This window comes from Gymnoscopelus microlampas (genome assembly GCF_963454915.1).
Source record: "Gymnoscopelus microlampas genome assembly, chromosome: 4".
Lineage (NCBI taxonomy): Eukaryota > Metazoa > Chordata > Actinopteri > Myctophiformes > Myctophidae > Gymnoscopelus > Gymnoscopelus microlampas.
Genome location: NC_139941.1, coordinates 15,496,101 through 15,521,264, shown reverse-complemented (window position 1 = coordinate 15,521,264; position 25,164 = coordinate 15,496,101). Strand labels below are relative to the sequence as shown.

The window sequence follows — 25,164 nt, the reverse complement described above, 5'->3', positions numbered from 1 at the left end:
TTTCCTCCACCAATGGTGTGTGAATGTGTGCGGAAGGGTGAGTGCCGTGCTACGAGCTTGTAGATCTGCTATTTTTGAAAAATCCCTGGCACAAAATATTTTTGAGATGGGGGGGTCCGCAGCCAAATACATTTTGGGGGTCCTTGACATGAAAAGGTTTGAGAACCACTGCTGTAAAGTCACCATTTACCACTTTAATTTTACGAGTACATCTAAACAAGCCAGAATAGAATACAGGTTACAATTCAGCAGACGCTGTGGCTAGTTACCACTGTCGCTAGCAATTGGGAGTGGTGAAAGATTTGTGGAAAACAACCATCACGAGAGGAACAGTCTTCGTTGGTCAATGCGTTTTGGAGTGGCTATTGCTTCAACAGCAACTATCATTGCTACAAGGTCATGAGATCAAAAGCTGTTGCACATTTAGCTCTTACTTTCTTTCTTGTCAACAACATATCGTTACTGTCGGTCAGAAACCTTGTATCTCCTTCACAATGTGACGCGTTGTGAGCTTGTAGATGGCCTATTTTCGCTCAAAAAAAATAAAATAATAAAATGCATTTTCAGGGCAGAAAACCAATTTCAGAGACTGAACTCAGACAACACTAGAACTGGAACACTACAACTTTGAGACAGATAAATGGGTTCTCTCTCCAGATTGGATGAAAAACTACCTGAAAATGTATTTTCTGTTTACTAAAGAGATGGGGAGACGGAGAGCCCCCTGTTAGCGAACAAACACTCTATACTGTAGCAATGATCACTATCAGGACATAGAGCTTTAACTTTTTAACAAAAAAGGTTTTATGTTGAGGTACTTTTACTTTACTGGAATTTTTCCCAATTATCAATACTTTTACTTTGACTCCACTACATCTCGGATCCAAATATTGTACTTTTACTCCACTACAATTATTTGAAGACTTTAGTTACTAGTTACTTTTCAGATATATATTATTATATTATGAAACATACATTAACCACTTCAGCCTTATTTTATACCTAGGCTATTGTAGCTTGTAGATCTGCTATTTTCAAACATTTTAGTACTTTTACTTTTGGTACTTTAAGTACATTTTGATGCCAATACTTTTGTACTTTTACTCAAGTAGATTTTTAATTCTGGACTTTTACTTGTAACATATATATTTCTATATAGCAGTATTGGTACTTTTACTTAAGTAAAGAATTTGAGTACTTTTCCCACCACCGCTTATACAGTAGCATCTTTAACAAGCTTGTGATTCAATAATAACTATTGGATCCATTGCAGGTTTGTTTTTGCATTGCCTGAATGTTAACAGATTTGGAAATGTAGTTTGCACTTTTTTTTAACTGAATGAGCTTGTAAGTAGATATTTGTTTTTGAATGTTTCAATGACTTCCGATTTAGCAATTATGTGGATTAACAAGCCATGATTTATATTTAAAAACGTAGGTACAGCTGGACATCATTTAGCAATTTCACGATATTCTCTTGACTTTCTAATGTTGACTATGGCGTAGTGTTTTCCATCTTGCAACAAGGAGAATCCTCTGTAATTATGCTGATCTTGAAAATCTATTTTCAAAAGCCCCACTGTAATTTCCTCCTATTATAGTTATTAAATATTAAATTCAATGATTGCGATTTTAGGGGAACCATGTGAAACTAATCTATCGAATGAAATGCCCTAATTATACCATTTATGAATATTATATCAATTATTCATTTAGCTCAAGGGTCCTGCTGTGCTACCACAGGCTATTTTCCATAGCAAAATTCTCTTCCATTAACCCATTGAGACCTGAAGCCGTGTCTCCTAAATCTCAACAGTATTCTTAAAAATGTATGTTTCTATATCAGTGGTGCTCAATCTTTTTCATGTCAAGGACCCCCAAAATTATATGTATTTGGCAAGGGACCCCCATCAAAATATTTTGTTCCAGGGACCCCCCAGGAGCAAAGATTTGAGTTAAAAATGTTCGCTTTAAAATAATATATATTCAAAGATTTGCACATATTTTCACGATAAAAAAAAAATAGCAGATCTACAAGCTCATATCTGCTATTTTTGAATAGCCCAAAGTGTAAAATAATGCTTTTTCGCTCAAATCTAAAAATAGATGCGTTCCAGGTCTTAATGGGTTAAGATGATGTTGTGTTATTTGCAGACATGGTCATGGGGGCATGTTTTCCATGCAACGACCCTCCAGGGTGTTTAATGAATGACATTTCTAAACAAGGAGTTTTGTATGTTTGAACGTATGCAGGGGGCAAAGTTGGTTTTTCAACTTGCAAATACAGTCATAATAATTTGTCCTCCAACATTGTTCCCCCAGAGCGTATTTCATAATTAGCAAGAGTTAGGATCCCCGTGAGTGCCAAGGCGTGCAATAACAGTATAATTGTCGACTCTTGATAATTCCCTGTACATGACTCTGATAATTATCTATAATTTTTCAGTTTTGACAGCCAAAATCAACAAGCCAATAGAACATATTGCTATATTGTGTTAAGTCTAACAATGGTAAAGTTGGTTTTGAAGATTGCTAATTTATACGTATAGCGATTGTTGCTTAACAACTTGAACCTTATCGTTCCTATTCTCGGCATGTCATAATAGGCGAACGTAATAACCGATGGCGAAAATAACAGATCTACAAACTCACAGCCTCGTAGATCGGCTATTTTCTGTAAAGATATTTGGCGTACAGGAGGGAAATGAAGGGACCAATGATAGTAGCCTGGCATTGGCTATCCTGATCACGTGGGTTCACAAACGTTCCTCACGGATCGTGATGTTCTGTGGGGATCTGTTTGTGAACCCATCCTTGTAGCCAGGCCACAAGGATAGACCCCCTGGAGGACCCCAGTCACTGAAGTATATATTGGTTCTCAAAGTGGGGTCCGGGTCCCCAGCAAAATGTGTTAATAAAGTTAATAAATCATTTTAACCCCTTTATCCATATTTTATACTTTATTCAAAAATAGCAGATATACAAGTTCATAGCGCGGCACCGAGTGCCGCGCTATGAACCTGTCGATCTGCTATTTTTTTTAATCGTGAAAATTTGTGCAAATCCTTTGAATATATATATATTTTTAAGCGAACATTTGTAACTCAAATCTTTGCTTCTGGGGGTCCCTGGAACAACATGGGGGTCCGCAGCCAAATACATATACTTATGGGGGTCCTTGACATGAAAAAGTTTGAGAACCACTGTTTACCACTGGGTTTAATTGGTAAAAAAAACTCTAACTGCATTCTCTTTTATTACCTGAAAGTAAAAGAAAAATGATTACAGAAGCCGTATAAAAAAAATTGAGAGGTCACTTCTGGGAGTACTTTGAAAATTAAGGCAATGAAAACATGCATAACTCCTCTCATGCTTTGTGATTAGCCATGAGTGCCAAGTGGAGCTGGCTGCGTGACGTGGGCAGTCTCTCAAGCTGACAGTATCATCAGACAGCGTTCCAGAGCACAGTCAAACAGCCAGACAGATGGGGATTACACACCATCTGCTGGTGCTGAGAAATGCCCTTTCAAAGGAGAAGGAGACATCAAAGATTCTGTATCCGCAAGTCATGCAAGCTGTCCGAAGCGAAGCTTTACTTGAATGAAACTCCGATTAACCACTTGAAACCCACAGTGTCCCTATTCTGGGGGTGAACATTCGGTGAGAATAGCCGATCTACAGTACCAGCTCACAACGCGTCGCAACGCTTGATCTGCTATTTTTTGGCGAAGGTATTAAGTGAAAACTTGAGGGGGCCTAGTATAGCACCCTGGGGAACTCCAGTCAACTAAGTATAGGGTTTATGTAAAGGATTCAATGTCAGGGCGTCTAGGTGGCGTAAAGGGCACGTTCTTGCCCACGGTTCCTTCCTACTAGGCTGGGCGCTCCAATGAACACAATCGGCTCTGTGCATATACAGTAACTGTAGTCCCAGGTTTCCAAAAAGTGGCATATAGTAGTTTTCTGTTCCATTTCATTTCCCCATAGCTTTGCTTGCTTGACTCGACAGCAGATTTGAACTGGAAACCTATGTGAAGGTGTCCTATGTGTTTCCGGGTTCAAATCTGCTCCTGAGCCAAGCAAACAAAGCTGTGGGAAAATAATCTGGAACGGCAAATGGGCAGTGGTGTAAAGTAAGTACATTTACTCAAGTACTTAAGTACAATTTGACTGGAGTATTTCCAATTGTCAATGCTTTAATCCACTACAATTATTTGAAGACTTTAGTTACTAGTTACTTTGCAGATATAAATTATTGTATTATAAAACACGAATTAACCACTTTAGCCCCATTTTATTTCTAGGCTATTTGAAAATGGTCGATCTACAAGCTCACTGCTATTTTCAAACATTTTGTACTTTTACTTTTGGTACTTTAAGTATATTTTGATGCCAATACTTTTGTACTTTTACTCAAGTAACATTTTGAACACAGGCCTTTTACTTGTAACAGAATGTGGTGGTGGACTTCGTCCACCACTGGAAACGAGTATGCCACTTTCTGGAAACCTAGGACTACAGTTCATGCACAGAGCCGATTAGCCATGTTTGCGGGTGGGAAGCTGGCAGGGAGGGTGATCTATATGTCGCTGCACTAGCGACGCCTACAGGGTGGTCGGGGCGCCTGTTCAGCAGGGAGCGGAACAGGGAGGGACAGCCTGTTCCTCCACACGAGTTACATGCTCACTGTCAGGTGACAAGAAGCAGAGTGTGTATCGGAAGATACATGTGGTTGTCTACACCAGGGGTCTTCAACAGGGGGTCCGGGACCCCTAGGGGGTCCTCAGAGTTACTACAGGGGGTCCGCCAAATCTTTGTGTGATATGATTTTCTTTTTTACATTAACCACTTGAACCCTAGCATCCCTTTTCTGAGGAGAACTTTAGCCAAAAATAGCAGATCTACAAGCTCACAACGCCTCGCGCTGCGAGGTGTTGTGAGCTTGTAGATCGGCTATTTTTGGCAAAGAGTTATAGGTGTAGAGGGAAAAAAGAGCAGCAAAAGTTTATCTGAAACACAATGTTATACAATATAGAGGGGGTCCCTGCTTCATCTCTCTCTCAGCTAGGGGGTCCATGGCCTGAAAACATTGAAGACCCCTGGTCTACACCCTCCCCAAGATGACTTGGTGGTCACAGGGACTATATAAACATGGAGGTTTGTGTTTAGTACTTACAAGTGAGGTTGGCGTCTCATGATAATTTCCTGTATACACCTTGAGTGTTTACAGTATGCTCTACTTCACTGTGCATCAACCTCACACATTCTACTTCCCTGCAAACAAATGACTTAAATGCAGGTTTCTGAAACTTTTGTAGGATTGTGTAGAATTTATGTTGCAGCTTCTAATGAATGTTGTTTCACCTCCTTATTGTTTTTTCTCATCCTGACAATAATTTGCGTTTCATTTGTTGCGACCGTAGGTCGCACTTACTACAGAAAGCTGCTCCAGGTGTCCGTCCGTCACGTCACTCCGTCACACACGTCACACTTTTGCCCTGCTCATATCTCCGCACCCGTTGCCCCGATCCATGCCAGATTTTGCACACACACTCCTTACCTGCCAAACTACACCCTCCAAGGACCCCCGGAGCTCCAGGGACCCCCAGCTGCCTCGGGGACCCCCAAGTGTAAAAAATGAGCACATGTGGACAAATTACCAAATGACCACCCCAACGGGCCTGCTCACGGGGCATTCCCGGGGACCACCCACTCCTGGTGCTCCAGAACGGATGCAAAAGTGGTGGCGCCCCCAGTGGAGGACCCCCTGCCACTGCAGCTCGTTACAGCCCTCTTCTGTATACATGTGACCTACGGTCGCTTATCTCCCGATTAGGGAGTCTTACTGGTATAGGACAGTGAGTCATTTATGTGCAATCCTTGCCCTTTACTTTGGGAAAAGCAATATTGAGAAGACCACCGGTCTATGTATGGGCTAACTGGGCTAACTAATGAAACAAAATACATTTCTAAACTGCAGAACTTTGGTTAGAGCGTATCAGACTTACCCTCCTGCCCTTAGTTCCTCTGATGCCAACCATGCCCCTCGAACCAGAAGGCCCCTGGATATGAGAAAATGTATATTCTTACAATAATGGCTACACCAGATTATGAGAGATACACCTGAAGGACAGTATGACAGTCGACAGAATAGCTACGATGAAAGTTAAGATGCGCACGTACATATAAGAAGCAGGCATGCATATGGTATGCATATAAGAACCATTATGCGGTGTCATTACACATTTTCTTTATTCTAACCACTTAGGCTGAAGCTCAGAATTGCACATTATCATACTGTAGTTTAACCACTTAATGTCTATTTAAAAACTCTAATCATGTGGATCTCAGACTTAATGTGGCCAGCCTGATGTCAGTCATCTATGAATACAGCACATCGCAACGCACTGTGAGCTTGCAGATCTACTATTTTTTTTATTTTTTTTACCTACATAATGATCATCTAATCAACTAAATCAATCAGTCTGATTAACCACTTAACTCTGTATTATACTTCATCGTACCATGGTGGCGTACAAACATATATTTAATTTTTTAACCCATTAAAACCGGGACATTTTAGCGTTGGCTATTCAAAATAGCAGATATACAAGCTCACAGCGCGTCACTTCTTGAAGGTGTGAGAACTACTGATTTAGAAGGCGTTTAGATTCGGCCTCAGAGTTCATGTTCGTTCATTAATCGTATTTGAGGCAAACGTTATGAAATAATGGTCCAAAGCCCAATGAGATGATAACAATTCCAGTTACAAACTCACTGGTATGCCTGGCGGTCCGGTGGGCCCGCGCCCTCCAGGTGTTCCGGGATGCCCCTGATGAAGAGAGCAGCAACATGACCCTCAAAAATAATATCTGCATAATTCTGTCATAAAAACAAAAAAGCTGCAATCCATAACTTTTTTCATGTCCGGGATTCAAATCCGGATCGTCCACTTAACCACTTAAACCCCAGCATCCGTACTGTTGGGGGAAGCTTTTTTCGCTGAAAATAGCAGATCGACAAGCTCACAACGCGTCGCGTTGCGACGCGTTGTGAGCTTGTCGATCTGCTATTTTCACCGAAAGCTTTCCCCACAATAACAGAAAAAAGTTAAGGCTCCGGTCAACCATATGGGGTTTAAATGGTTAAACGCTGAAGTTTATACTGTTGAATTATACCGGAGGAGAGCTCATTTGGGAAGGCAAGATATTTCCCTTTGAATTTCAAGCAATGTCTCTCGTCAACCAGTAGGTGTCCTACATGATCTAAACGTCTGAATGAGACCACCTCCCATCACTGTATTTGTTGTTATTTATATTGTATTCATATATTCTACTAATTCTACCATACAGAATTGGTTAAAAGAACATCGTTGTTTTTTACATCAACAAAAAAAAGTTATGGATTTCAGCTTTAAATACCATATTTAGCTGTCACATTAATGAAACTTTCTATATATAATTGAGTGCTAAGGTTTGTACATTAGTCCTAAAACAGGTAAGTGAGAATAGCAGATTTCCAAAGCCGGTTTTGGATTTATGCAGAAAATAAGACCTGTTGTTAACAAGAGCCTAGGAGAGTTTCACATTTTGCCGTCAATTCTGAAGCCGGTTATGTGCTTAGATTAATTACGTGTGTTCAACATCATAAAAAGTCTGTTGAGTTGGGGAGATTATCTTGTTGCAGGAAAATGTGTTAATATCATAAGTCTATGTTTGCTACAGAGCTTATTTTCTCATTTCATCCAAAACCCAGTTCCACTGGATATCAGCGGAGGGAGTTAAAGGTGCTGTGAGTGATATCTTTTGATTAAAACAAAACGTTTTTTGTTAAAAAGTCTATATTCTATATTAAATCTCTGCTGGAATGGAATCCTGTAACATGAAGGACACGCTCCATTGACTGGTTCACACTAAAGGTCACCAATATAAAGACTGAAATGGGGAAAACTGCCTTTTGTTTTAGTGCCTCAACCACTTGTAATGACCTGCAGCTTAAATTAAAGACCTGTTCTCCCATAACATTATGATCAATTTAAAATCTTTGATTGCAGACCTACCCACGAATGTCTGCAACTGCTTTTAAACTTGTGTTTAAGATGGGGGAAGTTTCTGTTTTGTTTTATCACTGATGTGAATATGAAATTGTACTGTGATGCATCTCGACGACACTGCAAATGAATGATCTATTCTCAATGTCTTTCGAGAATAAATAAAGGTTTGAATGGAAATGACTATTTGAAATGCTATCATTGCTGTAATGTGTTTGTCCTGTCTCTCCAGCGCTTTAATGAACAGGAAATACATTTTCAGGTGGGTCACCAACACAAGTCCAGTCAGGAGAGATAACCCATTCATCACCTTCAATTTTATAGTGGTCCAATTCCATATTTATTTGCTCTCACTTTCCAATTTCACTTGTTGATCCTGTATGAGTTCTCTCTTCTGATTGGATGAAATTAGTATCCCATTTACTAAACACACTATAGCAATGATTGCTATCAGAATATAGAGCACCTTTAATTAACCCATTCAATCCGCGAACCCATCTGTGTCATTTTAAGATTTCTTTGGCTATTCAAAAATAGCAGATCTACAAGCTCACTGAGTGCCACGCTATGAGCTTGTAGATCTGCTATTTTTGATTTTTTAAATCATGACAATTTGTGCAAATCTTTGAATATATATATTTTTTAAGGCGAACATTTGTAACTCAAATCTTTGCTTCTGGGGGTCCCTGGAACAACATATTTGAGATGGGGGTCGGCGGCCTAATACATATAATTGTGGGTGGTCCTTGACATGAAAAAGTCTGAGAACCACTGAAATAAACATGCGTTTTTCAGAAACCTGCTTCTGTAAAATCCCCAAAAGCAAAGATTTGAGTTGCAAATGCTCGCTTTCAAAATATATATACAGTATATATATATTCAAACTAAAGATTTGCTAAAAAAATCACGATCTTTCCAAATAAATTGCAGATCTACAAGCTCACTCAGTGCCACGCTATGGGCTTGTATGTCTGCTATTTTTGAATAGCCAAAGAAATCTAAAAATGACACAGTACAGTAAGATGTCATCCCTGTAGCACTCTACTGACCAGCGATCATCATCTCTGTTTGATAGGTATTGTTAGAGCTACATCATCACATTAGCTACTGTACATGGAGGACATTTGAACCACTTTCAACCCGCCGTGCATGTTTTTGGGCATGTCGACATTTTGTCAACGCTGTCGGGCAGAAACAATTCTACATGTTTGTGTGAATAAATGCCTTACTTGATCATACTACAGCGTCACAAAAGCAGCTATTTTCGATATTTCAATGCAACGCCGTCATGCGACGAAGTATAAGATAGGGCTTAAGTGATAAACCACTTAAACCCTGTTCACTTCCTTGACAAGGGTCACCAGGAGGTCTGTACTTGGCCCACTTTCTTCTGTCTCAGCCCCAAAAAAGCGCTTGTAGATCTGCTACTTTTTTTCAGAATGTTACGCCTATTATGGCATGCCCAGAATATGGACGGTAGGGTTTAAAAGTGGTTAAAGTGGCCTCTCAATAGAAGCCTTTTCAATCCCTCAAATACACACCGTACCCAATACCCATATAGACTTTCACACCCCTGCGTAAGAGAGACGGGGTCCAAACTTACTCCTTACCATCGCCCCCTTTTCCCCTGCTGGCCCGGGGAAGCCTGTGTCCCCGCGGTCCCCCTGAAGAAACCAGACATCCTCGTTAGAAGAATAATAGTCCACCAAAAATAAATCAACACATCAACTTTCACATGCCGACCACCAAAAAATTAGGATTTACGACAAAGTAGGCCAGAGAGAGGCGCCCGCTAACCTTTTCTCCAGCGATGCCTGTCTCCCCAACAGGCCCGATGAAGCCAAGCAGACCCTGCGGAGCAAAAATGGGAAAGTATGGCGTCTTGATTTTCACATACTTCTTATGATTCTTTTGAGATGTTTATCGTTTATTTTTTTTATAATCGTCTACAGAGCTGTAGGGTATCAACAACAAAACTCCCTCTCTCACCCACCCACCCACCCACCCACCCACCCACCCACCCACCCACACACACACACACACACACACACACACACACACACACACACACACACACACACACACACACACACACACACACACACACACACTTTATAATAATAAACAAATAAATAAGACAGTGGAAAAAGAGTAAGAAAAGCCTTTACCCTCTCGCCAAGCTTTCCAATCTCGCCACTTATTCCGGTCTCGCCCTGCAGCAGATGAGCTAATTAGCATATCATAAACGTATTCATGCTTCTGCTTTTCAGCTCGAGTCATTATAGTGTAAATGTGCTCAGAGGCCCATTCCCCGTGGCGGTGGAAGGGAGTATTAACATCTAATTTACACACATTTGGGATGATACATTATCATAAAAAAAGTTTGCGGGGAGGAAGAGTGTGTTCTGTTAAAGAGGGGAGTGTGTGTTCGGCGGTTGGTGCGTTTGCTCATTAGGTCTGACCTTGAGTCCCTCGGGGCCTGTCTTCCCGGGGAACCCCTGCCTCCCCGGCCTGCCCTGAACAGAAAGAGAAAATGACACGGCGTACCGCAGATCGCCAACATACAGGACAACAAAGTCGCCCTTTACAGCAAACGTGCAAATTTATACAGTAAATACATCGTCCATGTACAACGACCATGTTGTACAACAAAAAACAGGTATTTTCTACTGAACATGATTCAGATATCGTTGCTGTCGGGTCGAAACCTCTTATCTCCATATTCTAACTTTGTGTTGTTTTTTTTTTATTCATGCCCTACTTGATCATAGTCTTGCTATTTTTTTATTTGAATTCTGACAAGTAACCGTTTTGGACATATGAGTTTTCCGCCGGACAGAGACGACCTACAGTGAATCCAAACACTGTCCATCATCTGTATCTGTTGCTTCTGTGCTCTGTGATCGAGGAACCGGACGCAGCGATTCTATTCACTCTGTATGGAAAAACAGGTCTCAAAATTACTACTTTTTAGCACATAAAAAAGCGTGTTCTGGCAATATATGATAAACAAGTCCTGGTACTTAATTTTGGGAAAGTGAAACTGCATCCATCATACAGTATATTATCGATGATGGATAGTCTCTTTAGCTAGTTCGTATATGCTAAAAGTGTGATTTTGAGACCTTTTTATATGAATGGAATCGGTAGCTCCAGCTCCTCGATCACAGAGCACAGATGCAACAGATAAATCTGATGGACAATATTTGGATAACTGATTGCCAAAACAAACAAACAAAGAAAAAACACACATTTTGAGAAATTCAAAGAGCTGATAAAACCCATCAATACCAAAAAAGACAGGCAGTTACTGCATCAAAGACTTGCTATTTACTTCCCAAAAAGCCTGGGCCAAGTGTGTACAGTATTATTTCCAGATATCATGTGCGGGTTGCACATTGGGAGACGTCAGTGCTGCCAAATGCAGAGGTCAGTCTGGAGGACTTTCATTGGACTCGTCTAGTGCTATTGTTTAACCTCGGGCGAGCTCCAGGCAAACTCAGCATGGAGACTCCGATGGGAGTCTAACAGGATGGCTCTGTACCAGCATGCAGCATGGTCAAATGAAAAGCAAGGCTCAAAATCACATGGTTGGTCTGCTTGTGTTATTGATTACCAAAAAAAGAAATACATTTCTCTATGCTGGAGAGACTTTACGACATGAACCCTAAGCGATCTGTGCATAACTGTAGTCCCGGAGTTCTCGAAGGAGGTATACCCTTTTCCTGTTTCTGCGAGGTTAGGGTTCGGGTTAAGGTTAAGGTTAGGCATAGTGTTTGTGAGGTTAGGGTTAGGGTTTAGGTTAGGTTTAAGCATAGTTTTGGTTAAGTTAAATTATGACTGAAAGAATAAGATTGTGGATACAAGCGGCCAAAATGAGTTTTCTCAGACGGGTGGCCGGCCTCTCCCTTAGAGATAGGGTGAGAAGTTCAGTCATCCGTGAGAGACTCGGAGTAAAACTGCTGCTCCTTGACTTGGAAAGGAGCAAGCTTAGGTGGTTCGGGCATCTAGTACGGATGCCTCCCGAGCGTCTCCCTAGGGAGGTCCTCGCTGCACGTCCCACTGGGAAGAGACCCCGTGGCAGATCAAGGATCATATGGGGGGATTATATCTCCACACTGGCCTGGGAACGCCTCGGGATCCCCCAGGAGGAAGTTGCTAAAGTTGCTCTGGAAAGGGAAATCTTTGTTGGAACTGTTACCCCCGCGACCCGATTCCGGATAAGCGGTTGATGATGGATGGAAGGCGCAACCTGGGCGACACACCAAAGGAAGAGGGAGTCCCTAGACGCCTCATTGGCCACTGTGGCCGCACGTCAACGCCGTGTCTGTATTAAGCAGGGCAGCTTGCCATAACTACACTGCAAGGAATTATATACCTGAGTCATATAGGCACATGAGACTAAAACTTTTTTCTGTTTTATAATCATTACTGTTACCATCTTTGTAAGATACATGTACAGTGGTTTGGCATGAAAATGTTTAATTTTCATTCATTTTAAAGTATCCTTTATCGTAACATATGTCTGACATTTGCAACAAACCAAACCAAGACCTCCTGCTTCAGTAGACATCACAATATTGCGGCCGCGATGACGCATTGCTCCAATGAACAGCAGCAGCCAATGCGGTATCTACGTGTATCTATGCCTTCAAGAACCTCGGGACTTTTGCACAGAGACAATTCTAGGGCAAACATCCAGCGAAAACGGCAGAGCTTGTACAGTGGATTGGCTATTTTCACTCAGTGTAGAGATTGGAACAGGGGGGGGGGAATTAGCGGACCAAGTATAGAGCCCTGGGTGGCTCCAGTCATGGGTTTTAAGCGGTTAACTGGAAACACATAATAGTATAATCGATAAGGGTGTCTTTGCCTGCAGTCTACAGCAGCCACTTGTTGGCATCTACAGTATTATCACACAAATTGTACTTCTCAGATATCCTGTGAAACAATGTCTGCGTTGGGTTAACGTGGCATTTCTCCACAAGAAATAATCTTAAAAATTCAACCAATATTTGTACTGTGTTTAAATTCTAAAAATGTCTGTGTATAGAGACTCAGAGCACATCTTGAGGAAAATGCAAGGTGTCATTTCATCATCTGTCGTGACAGTGATGAGCTTTTCGTGACCACGAGAAGCCATAGCAATTTGCTAACCAATCTGGCTGATGTGAGTGCACAGTAAGCAATAGGACGTCTATATAAATAGCTCCGGAACAATAGAGTGATGCTCCTGCCAGGGACCTATCACACACTACTGGCCATATTTATACCACTGATAGTATATATATGGTAAGCCAAACATAAAGTTAGACTCCAGACTCGTGGGCTCCTGGCGTGTCAGATGCGGTCTGGTGTGGGGGTGGTGGTAAGTGTGCTACTATTGTGTTTACTGCAGTGGTGGACAGACAGTAACTAAGTACATTCACTCGAGTACAATTTTGAGGTGCTTTTACTTTACTCTCTCCAGCTCTTTAATAAACAGAGAATACATGTTCAGGTGGGTTGCATATTTTCAGCCAATCAGGAGAGAGTGCCCATTTATCAGCTTCTTCATTTATCAGCTTATGTTTTATAATGTCACAGTTCCAATGTTGTCTGCCCATTTCTTTGTGTCATCACTTCCAATTGTGCTTGTTTATCCTGAATCCTGTGTGAGTTCTCTCTCCTGGTTGGATACAATTGGTATCCCGACATGTGATTTCTGTTTACCGAAGAGCTGGAGAGACATAGAATATTATCAGAATATAGAGCTATTTAACAAAAAATATATCACTTACCCTACCTTTGAGTATATCATTATTTTTATACTTTATACTTTGATACTTTTGCAGAGGCAGATATTGTACTTTTTACTTCATTATAATTATTTAATATATTCAATTACTTTGAGATTTACATTATTATTACCCCTATTTTGTACATATGCTGTTAAAAATGTGCTCACAATGCGTCACATTGCGATACATTGTTGTGAGCTTGTAAATCAGTAATTGATAGTTTTGAAATGTTTTTTTTTTTTAATTATGGTGAAATGGGCCATTCATAATGAGTACTGTAAGAATATTTTGATGCCAATACTTTTGTACTTTAACTATACTACAAATAATAATACAGGCCTTTTACCTGTAACAGAGTATTTCTACAGTATATTGTGGTATTGGTACTTTTACTTAAGTAAAATAAATCTGAAAACGTCTTCCACCACTGCTTATTGCACACCACTGGCCAAAGTGTTACCACCAATGGTATATACAGTATAATGGTAAGACAAAGCTGAAGTTAAGACTCAGACTAAGTGACAGATGCGGTGAGGTGTGTGTGGGTGGTACTGGAAGTGTGCTACTATTGTGTTCCCTGATTGGTGTGCAGTCTTTATCCAAATGACATCCAAATGACACTCACCTCCAGTCCAGGAGGGCCAGCTGGCCCAGGTGGCCCCTCATCACCCTGAAAGCACAACAATGGCTACTGGTCAGGTCAGTTAGGATGAGTAAATGCTACGTACAGTACAGTACAGTACAGTACAGTATGTGCAAATACTGTATACTGTAGCAAAGTGGTTCTCACACATATTTTTCATGTCAAGGACCCCCAAAAATTATATGCATTTTGGTGGTGAATCCCCATCTGAAAATGGCTGTCTAGAATGAAGGACACGTGCACAGACAGTGGAATCAAATCAAATTATTTGAGTACATTAATAATAAATATAAGAATATTTAAGAGAAAAATCTGTGATCTGTAGGGGTGTGCCGATACACTAATTTCACGAAACGATACGATACGATATTTGACTCACAACTTCGATACGATTTCGATACGATACGATACGCACTTTTTTTATTATGAAAATATATGGAGGAGAAAAAAAGAAAATGCAAACAAATAATTCTGTTTTTGCATTATTCAGACATGCAAACTTGTAGCTTTTCAGCTACAATAGCCGTTTTGAATCCAAATAGTATGACACCTGACCCGAAAAAAAAACATGTTGTCACTCTTAAACGTATTACGGCAGCACAACACTTATATTAAAATAAACAATATACACAAAAATAGTTCAAACATGCATTTAAGCCACACATTATAAAAACAAGAGCAAACTAAACTAAAATAGTGCAAAATGCTAACGCATGCATTTAATCCACAAGTATATTAAAACAAATAATAACAAAATCCACTTTTTTTTTTTTTCAAAAACGATATTTTTTTCCCCCAAAACGATACATATCGTCGCGAAAACGTATCGCGATATATCGCGGGACGATATATCGGCACACCCCTAGTGATCTGCCTTCCTGTTCTCCAAAAGATTGGAATGAGTATCGGCCTTGAAAAAATCTATATAAGCCAAACTCTAATCTACAAGCTCATGCTACGTGTTGTGAGCTTGTATAATCTATTTCCGGAGCGCGACAATCGTATGGTGAAGTATAAATCAAGACAAATCAAAACTGAACTCAAACCCACCTCCATCCCAGGTATTCCTCTTGGGCCAGGCAACCCCCTTAACCCTGGCTTCCCCTGAGGGCGACAACACAACACAACACAAGCTTTTTACTGTTTTTATGTTGAGCAAGTGAGCAAGAGCTGCACAAGGATTGATATCCAGTAGGATGCTACTATACATCAGTGGGATGCCACTATACCAACCTTGGGTCCCTCAGGGCCATTCTGTCCTGGTGGGCCTATATCTCCGGGGAAACCCTTCAGGGAAAAAAATGCCAGAAAATTATTAACAATTCTCAGCACAGCAAAATAATAAGGTCATTTTTTTTTGTTAAACAGCAGCTGGTAGTGGTGTGGTGCATCTAAAGTTGTACTTAGTTGCACGCGGGTGTCGCACACCGAAAATAGCAGATCTACAAGCTCACAACGCGTTGCAGCGTGACGCACCCACGCACAACTACAGTAAGTAAAATCAGGCTTAAAGTCAATGAGGAAATGCAGTTTACTTAGTTACTCTTACCTCAGGACCAAGAGGACCTGGTAAACCATCAGGGCCTCTATCACCAGGTTTACCCTAGAAAACATCCATCCGTCATAATTATTATCACATATCTCATGCCTCTGGGAGCTCTGCACTAGCCTGGAATCCAGACTGATTCGCTACGTTCGTCTTTTTCTCACTTCGCTACTCAGTCTGGCCAAGGTCCTATTTGACTCGTATTTCCATTACGTAGGCAAGTCAGGAGTTTTATGCCCCACCCCTCCCCCCACAGACCAATCAGAAGACGCGGGTCGTTTTCTCCCGTTTGTGCACGGAGATAGGAGGCTTGCCAGACTGTGAAGCAAAGTGAGAAAAAATAAATGCTGAACGTAGCAAGCAGTCTGGATTCCAGGCTAGCTCTTATACTGACTTATTATACAGTGAGTGAAAAGATAATATCACAAGCGAATTGATTCCTTGAATCGATTGCTAATCAGAGCTAATTTTGCCAGGCGACACCATGCGACAAAGTACTTGTATAAAATTGGGCTTTGGTGGTCAAAGTGCCAGTTCACAACTTAGGTTACAATGTTTTGAGAACATTTTGACACACACACACACGCACACACACACAGTGTCCAGTATAAACAATGCAAGCTACAGTACAGGTCCGTCTTTAACACCACCTGCCTCCAAAGCTCTTGCCACCTTCTGAATTCAGCTCCTATTTACAATTAGCAATTTAGGCAGTTAGCGGCGTGTGCTTATGAGCAAGTGTGAGATTGGAATAAGCAGAGTAAGCATGAACTCCAGTCAACAAACAACAAGGTAACTAGTCACAGTAGTTGTTGAGTGGAGAGAGAACAATGTAGGGCCTCAGAGAAACTAGGATACCAGGTAAACAGTGAATCTGTCTACATCTGCCTACAACATGGATTCTTACCAATTGTGGCCAAGACCAAACAAATCTCAGTAACAAAAACATTTGTTCCATGTTCCTATCTATGTTTGTTCTAGTCTTACAGTGACCTCTATCCAACGGCACCTTTGTTTTGTCATTATATACCGCCGACAATGCAGGAGCAGATCGCGCTACCTCCTGAGCCTGCATGTGACTGCACTGCACACACACAGTTTGATTGTTTCGGGTGTGAATGCCTGTGTTCTGAAACAAATTAATTTGTTTTACAATTACAATTTACAATGCAGGAATTTAGCAGACACTCTTTTCCAGAGTGACTTACATGTGCGAAATAAGTGGCATATGTATCATAGTATTTTTGGCTTGGTTAAGGGTTCCCACCAATCACGATAACTATAACTATAAATATAACGATAGTTTTTTGTGAGCGTCCACACACTGATAAACGATAACGTTCTGTAAACAGTACTGTGCAGTCCAGCTGTCTCAGGCCACACAGAGGGGGAGAGAGAGATCTCTGTGGTACAGAAAGACACATGCAATAGGATCCATGGATAATCTTGCAGAATTGCATGGACAGGACACGTCTATTTATTATCATATATTCTATTTATGGCGTAATAAGTGTTTAGCAGTATAGTTCTAGAGTGTATTATTTATTGTTGCATTGCCTGTTTTGTTTGTCCCAGACCAAGGACCACAATGGAAATAAGTCACTGACTTTATTGTGTTTTTAACCATTTCTGTGATAAGCATGTACTGTAAGGCGTTTTTCTTTTTACCATGACATCTAATAAATCAAATAAAATATTATTGATGATTATTAATTATAATAACTATAAGATAGTTGTAGCCGACCTGAGGTAATGCCAGCTAGCCTACCAGATAGCTATTCATAATCATCTCCTCGTCTCCGTTAATAACAAAACTTACCGAGGGCGAGTGAGACAGATTGCATCCCAGATGTCTTTCTGGTGGATTTTGACTGGCTGTCACGATCATTCATTAAATCACCCTGAAAGTGTTCCAAATGATGTCGTTTACGACTAATATCGTTGTCATTATATATGGTGTGGACTGTGCCATCGACTTTAGTTAGAACGATTTTAAAAACAACATATTTATATTTATCGTTATACATTTATCCGGCCAAGTTTTAGAAAGAGGGTATCAAGTGCTCGGTGCTGGATTTCTGTCACAGAATCTCTTTTTACGATCACGACCAATTAACCATGGCCGTTCCCCGATATTGTTCTTGAAATGAAGCTGTGAACTGGCACTTTAAAAGGTCACACTTTAAGAGGCAAAACCTCATTCATTGCATTGCAAAAACAATTAACAGTGACAACAGTGGTTGGTGTTTTTGCCTGGCCAGTGAAACTGGCAGTATAACAGATGTCTGGGCAGCTGATTTATGGATTCAGTGACTGTTTATGCACATTATAGCCAGTATTTCACTGACGGTGGGAAAATACCTGTGGTCCAGGTTTTCCGCGAGGACCTGGCAACCCTGGTGAACCTTGGATACCCTATAAAATAAGACCACCACAGTGTAAACATGGCAATGAGACAGAGACACATGTCGCTTGGCCACGAGAAAAACAAAAGGAACACATTTTCCCATACATTTGTGGTTCTCAAAGTGGGGTCTGCGGACCCCCAGGGGTCTTTGAGGGGGTTTGAGGGGGTATGCAAAATAATGAGTTAATTTACATCAAAATGTTTAACCACTTTGACCCTACAGTATATACATCGGCTATTTTAATATAGCAGATCTACAAATTGGCCCAAAAATCAACAAATATTTTTGAAACATTTCAACCGAACAAATGTATGGGGGTCCCTAGCACAAAATATTTTCAGATGGGGGTCCGTGGCCATGCATATTCATTTGGGGGTCCTTGATATGAAAAAAGCTTGAGAACCACTTGTATTAAATGACCAAGCTTTTTGGATAAAACGAAAACAACATCGATCAAGCCTCTTATCACGTGAAGCTAAAAATAAATAACCTTGTCGCCCTGGAATCCACGCTCTCCCGCCTCTCCGGGCAAGCCGAGTTCCCCCTGAAAAAAGCAATGAAAAAACAACAACATAAGAACATTTACCATAATGCCGATTAAAGGTGTTCAATAGGCAGGAACCAGCCAGTGTTGAACAGTAAAATCCCCAGTGTTACTTTATCCATTTGTAACCAGTGGTGTAAAGAAACTAAGTACATTTACTGAAGTACTGTACTTAAGTACACTTTTGAGGTTGTTTTTTTTTACTTTACTGGGGTATTTCCAATTTTCTGTACTTTTACTTCCACTCCACTACATCTCAGAGGCAAATATTATACTTTTACTCCACTACAATTATTTGAAAACTTTAGTTACTTTGTAGATTTAGATTATTACAAAACATACATTACCATTTCAGACCTATATACTGTACGTACATTTGGGCCATTTGAAAATAGCTGATCTACAAGCTCACAATGCGTCGCATTGTGAGCTTTTAGATTGGCTATTTTATTTTAGTCTACCTTTTATATTAAATGGGATATTCTGCATAATGAGTACTTTCTACTTTTGGTACTTTAAGTGCATTTTGATACCAATACTTTTGGACTTTTACTTGGAACAGAGTATTTCCACACTGCAGTATTGATACTTTTACTTAAGTAAAACATTTGAGTACTTATTCCACCACTGTTTGTAACTCAGAGAGGGTGCATTTGTACATTCGTACCCTCTCGGAGAACACTGAGGATCTTACTGTGAACCACTCGAGTCGACACTGTGTCTGTTAGCTTTTCCCGAGTGCGATGTGCGTATAATGTGATGCGGTCGTCTCTAGCATGCTTGGATGCAGGTGGTTAGTAGACTAAGAAAGACATATTCAGATCACCTTATCACCTTTCAGTCCTGGTTCCCCTGGATTGCCCGGTACTCCCTTTTGGAAGAAGAAAAACCAAAAAAAAAAGAAAAGGAAGAAAAAAACAAAACAAAACGGAAACATGATGAATGAGCAGCCCCTTGGTATTTCCCTATTAACTAGAGTTTAAAATGCCCCAGCGTTCCCCTTTTCCAAAAACTCTTATTCTCATTACGTCCAAAATCAAGACCAGAAAGAGAACGCTTAAAGCTACGCATTTCGTGGACGTTTACCTTGAGTCCTGGCGGTCCGGGCGAGCCCATCGTGCCAACGGGGCCCATGTCTCCCTGCCACCAACAACACAGAAGACACACACACTTAGAACACGGTGAGGTGAGGCACACACACATACCATAACGCCATTAGGACGGCGGCCAGTCTCAACATTCAGCGCACGCTCCGCCGGGCGTACTGTGACCTTACAGCGCATGGAGGCATGTTAGCAGCCATTGTGTTTCGGTTCATCGCAGAGGACCAGCAGCACATGCGTGTGTGCGTATGCTGGGCTGAAAAAGGGGTCCCTATAGAATGCTTTTGGGGGGCGCCTGGTGCAAAGCTGCGGAGGTGGTCCACAACACTGGCTTTGAAACGCAGATTTTATCCGACGTGGGTGACTTTGTGCGCCATCGTTCCACAATTGTTGGACAGTTTGTGTTTTTAAAAAATATATTTTTGGGGTCTTTTTGGCCTTTATTTATAGTTTTTCCAATAGAGACAGACAGGAAACAAGGAGAGAGAAATGGGGAGGGGCATGCAGAAAAGATCGTCGGGATCGGGACTCGAACCCGCGATGCGCTGTCAGGCTACTTTGGAGCCTAGGTGTCCGGGCCTTGTTGGACATTTTTCATTATACTAATTGTACTTTCTTCACAATGTTCTCTTTCTTTCTTTGTTTTTCCTTTATTTATTCAGGGAAACCCATTGAGAGCAAGCTCTCTTTTTCAAGGACGCCCAATGGACAATGTTGTTGACAATGTTGTCTGCGTTTGGGTAATGTTCCATTTCTTGCTGTGTTTGGCGTAGAGGGAAAGAAGTAAAGGACCTTGTAGAACCCTGAGGGACTCCGGTCCTAGCCATTTATCTAGGGTGATTAATACTCACAATCAGGCCTCCAACTCCACACGGGCCGGGAGCTCCCAGTTCACCCTAGAGACAGAGACAGAAAGAGAGAGACAGAAAGAGAAAGACAGCGAGAGACAGCGGGACAGAAAGACAGAGGGAGGGCTTCAGACTCCATTCAACACAAACACTACACTGTCAGAGAGCTGTACAGCTGCATGGAGGCACATGTACGTATGTATGTATGGGAACATGTGTTACTGTGTGGGTAGTCCATGCTGAGCAGCGCACGTATCAGCTCAGTGCACACTCTATAGTCTATACTGTATGTTTCTTTATTTTGTGTGTGTGTGTGTGTGTGTGTGTGTGTGTGTGTGTGTGTGTGTGTGTGTGTGTGTGTGTGTGTGTGTGTGTGTGTGTGTGTGTGTGTGTGTGTGTGTGTGTGTGTGTGTGTGTGTGTGTGTGTGTGTGTGTGTGTGTGCGCGTGCGCGTGTGTGTGTGTAACCCCTGTTGGCTCATGTAATAATGAATGAGGTTCTGGCGCTAAACTAAGAGACAAGCGTGTCATTCAACATATCTAGCCCGTTGTTACACGCCATGCCCGTATCCTCTCCAAGCATCAGAGGCAACGCACAGTGAGAGAGAGAGAGAGACAGTGAGACAGAGCGAGAGAGAGGAGAGAGAGACACAGAGAGACAGACAGACAGAAAGACAGACAGAAAGAGAGAGAGACCCCCTCTGTTCTGTGTGTATGTATGAATGGAGACGCATTCAGCCAAGTGGAACATCCCCTCTCTCCCCTCTGCTGTGACAGGAAATGAGGCTGGGGAGAGGTCCTCGGAGGTCGGCCAATCGCCGTCTAATGCTACACTCGTCAATCGAGAACCGTGAGGGTCAAGCTCAGGGAAGTTTAAAGGGACAATGAGCCTCCTGGTGTTGTCACAGTATCAATAGTGGCAGTGCCAGGTGGGTGGGTGGGTGAGTGAGTGAGTGAGTGAGTGTATTGATGAAAATGAATATCAAAAATCTACAAGTTCACAACATGTGACGAGTTGTGAGCTTCTTGTAGATAGTCTATTTATGATTTTTTTTTGTTGCAAATCTTTGTACATTTTGCGTCAGAATTTTCACTTGTAATCAGTGTCGCATTGCTGAATTGGAACGTGGTTGCACTGTATTTTAATGACGTGACACGCACGTCGCTTAACACCTACACTACAGGTCACACAATGGACAATTGATATGCATCTAGGCTCATTCCTATGTTCATTCATGCTGGTGTGAGTCGGGAGCCTTTGTAAACTTTGTTGAGGTGTGCATTTAAAGTTGTTTTAAATCTATGCGTGTGCCTGCGCGCGCTCCCGGTCAAATAGGTTCCTGCACGGCGTGCAAGGCCGTCCCATGAGCAATGCAACCCTGCTTGCAATGACATGCCCAAAATAGGGATACCAGGAAAAAAAAATGTTGCCCTCAATCTGCAGCTGCACAGTAGTTGTGCTGCAATGGCATCTGAATAATGCGTTTTATTGGGCAGGTGTGTGGACTTACTGGACTAGTGTATACACTCCATCATCGATCCAAATATTGCTATTAATAGCGCAAATGTGTGGTCGTGAGCAGGTATTTGGACACGAGCGGTGCGATGTTCAGGCATACTCTAAGCTAACACATACAGTACGGCCTCAATCCTACTGGTTCGTTCTAGGTGGTGTTCTGAGCAGATCACTGTTCACTGTTCATACTGCATGCTCAGCAGCATACTGTAGGTCACTGCACCGTAACTCCCTCCACCGCCCCAGCCTCCTCCTCGTGGCAATTAGTTCTTCACAACGTTAAATGTATGAATTCTGTGGATTGTAAGATGGTACATCTGTGCATCTTAACCCATTAAGACCTGGAACGCACCCACTATTTTTTGATTTGAGCTAAAAAAGCATTATTTTACACTTTGGCTATTCAAAAATAGCAGATCTACAAGCTCTTAGCACGGCACCGAGTGCCGCGCTATGAGCTTGTAGATCTACACTTTTTTGAAAGATTTGTGTGCAAATCTTTGAATATATATTCTTTTAAAGCGAACATTTTAACTCAAATCTGTGCTTCTGGGGGTCCCTGGAACAAAGTATGTTGAGATGGGGGTTGGTGGCCAAATACATACCATTTTGGGGGTCCTTGACATGAAAAGGTTTGAGCACCACTGATATAGAAACATAAGTTTTTTCAGAATAATGTTTGATTGACTGTTGATTTGGAAGACATTTTGTAGAAATCGGCCTCAGGTCTTAATGGGTTAACTTATGTTCATCTAATAACTCTGTATCTTAGGCTCTGCTTCAGGGGGGTTATTGACCTAAAATTCCGTGTCATGCTTGCGCAGATGATCTGTAGCATTACGGGAGCAGAGTCACAACTGCATTCCATGGCTTATCTTGACGTAAGTGTCTGACCGAACTGACGTAGTGTATTGAGCCAGGGATGTGAGGGTTAGGGACATGTTTCAGATTATGTATCCATCATAATCAATAACTTACTGGGTTCCCATCAGGGCCTGGCGGTCCCTTCTCTCCCAAGTCCCCAGGAAACCCCTGCACGCACACACACACACACACACACACACACACACAGAAACAAACAAACGGAGAAGAGAGAAGTCCTGTCATCAAACAGGCCTTTATCATATTCACAGTTTATGTTTGATCACAGGCCTCATTTCGAGGTTGAATTGTTTGCTTGCGTTAGGAGTGGCGCACTGAACGCGCAGCCGCCGCACAAAAGGCACTTCCCCAAACAAGACGTTTTGCATTGTAAACCCCAGCAAATACCCAGCAAACACACAAACTCAGCACATCATTCCTAGGAGACCGGCAGGAAATTCCAAGGCTGAGGGTTTCCGAGAGACGGGCCATGCGTGTGCGTGCTGGCAGCGAGCACCAGTGGTGGAATAAGTACTTTGATTGTTTTACTGAAGTAAAAGTATCAATACCACAGTGTAAAGAAAAATTCTCTGTTACAAGTAAAAGTCCTATATAAAATAAATAAAAGTACAAAAGTATCGGCACCCAAGTAAAATAATAAAATGTTTCCAAAAAAAAGCTGATCTACAAGCTCACAACGCGGCACAATGCCACGCGTTTTGAGTTTGTAGAGCATCTATTTTCAAATAGCTTAAGTATACAATAGGGCTTAAGTGTTTAATGCATATTTTGTATTAAAAACATAAACCTGAAATGTAACTAGTAACTAAAGCGGTCCAATAATTGTAGTGGAGTAAAAAGTACAATATTTGCTTCTGAGATGTGCCTCAAGAATGTACTTGAGTACAGTACTCAAGTAAATGTACTAAGTTACTTTCCACCACAGGTAGTCGGTGGACCAAAGCCCTCCCCTCCCCACCTCCCTCGGACTAGTGACTGACTGCCCCAGCGAAAAAAAGAAAAAAAAGCCTGGCTCAGGAACTGCTGACAGGGCCCTTTTTTTTTTCTTTTTTTTTTTTGCTTGCCGTTCATGATTCCATTATGGAAGCAGAACAAGAGGCGTGACGCCGCTGCCGAGGCCACACGCTCATCGTGCGCTTGTCGCCGTGCCAAGGTCAACAGCACGCTACCGCGCATCGCGGCTCAGCGCTCGCCCACAGAAGGCGCTGAGCGCGAGCGTGTTTAAAGCTCTCCGTGATAAATGGCAGAGCAGTGTGGAGGTCTTTCTCTGCCTCTCCCCGCGAGACGGAAAAATAAAACAAAAAAAATAAAGTAGACGAAAGTAGCAAGACCTCAAAGATGGCAGGACACAGGCGTGTTTGTGTGACAGCGCTGATGTAGAACATTAGGCAAAAAATATGGAGAAACTAATAAGGGGTAATTGTTGCAACATGGGGCCCACGAGCGATCAGACGGAAATGTGGAAAAGTGTTGTTCTTTCCAAGAAAACGTCAATAAGTGAATTGTTTTGATCAGAAACACATGCATCATACAAACTCTTCCATTATGCATTGACTACTTGGGTAGCAGGGGTGCTAATTGAAACATTTTGATTATTTGTGGTATCCTGTCACCCCGTCATGTGCAGAACATGCCCGTGGTACTGTCCAGGCAGTGGTCAGGACCCCCTGCATCTCGAACACGTGTAAACGTTTGGTCTCGAGTTGACAGCGTGGCAAATATCCTCAAGGAGAACAGACTGGCCACTCTCTTTTAACCGCTTAAGCCATACACCGTCGTACGACTTTGTGAGCTTGCAGATCGGCCATTTTTGAGAGTTTTCACCTATAACGACATGCCCAATATA

The 25,164-nt window shown here is 41.7% G+C and overlaps 1 protein-coding gene across 2 annotated transcripts in view; it reads right to left on the bottom strand.

Annotated features, from left to right (window-relative positions):
* Positions 1 to 25,164, bottom strand: part of col27a1b (collagen, type XXVII, alpha 1b) — a 132,422-nt gene that overhangs the window by 51,650 nt on the left and 55,608 nt on the right. For both annotated transcript variants that reach the window (XM_084054968.1, XM_084054969.1), the window contains 16 exons: positions 23,415 to 23,468; positions 20,926 to 20,970; positions 20,058 to 20,111; positions 19,798 to 19,842; positions 18,918 to 18,971; positions 18,381 to 18,434; positions 16,023 to 16,076; positions 15,707 to 15,760; positions 15,524 to 15,577; positions 14,456 to 14,500; positions 10,513 to 10,566; positions 10,219 to 10,263; positions 9,848 to 9,901; positions 9,661 to 9,714; positions 6,779 to 6,832; positions 6,009 to 6,062 (listed from right to left, as the gene is read on the bottom strand). In XM_084054968.1, the coding sequence (XP_083911094.1) occupies positions 6,009 to 6,062; positions 6,779 to 6,832; positions 9,661 to 9,714; positions 9,848 to 9,901; positions 10,219 to 10,263; positions 10,513 to 10,566; positions 14,456 to 14,500; positions 15,524 to 15,577; positions 15,707 to 15,760; positions 16,023 to 16,076; positions 18,381 to 18,434; positions 18,918 to 18,971; positions 19,798 to 19,842; positions 20,058 to 20,111; positions 20,926 to 20,970; positions 23,415 to 23,468 (828 nt within the window). The remainder of the gene's footprint in view (positions 1 to 6,008; positions 6,063 to 6,778; positions 6,833 to 9,660; positions 9,715 to 9,847; positions 9,902 to 10,218; positions 10,264 to 10,512; positions 10,567 to 14,455; positions 14,501 to 15,523; positions 15,578 to 15,706; positions 15,761 to 16,022; positions 16,077 to 18,380; positions 18,435 to 18,917; positions 18,972 to 19,797; positions 19,843 to 20,057; positions 20,112 to 20,925; positions 20,971 to 23,414; positions 23,469 to 25,164) is intronic.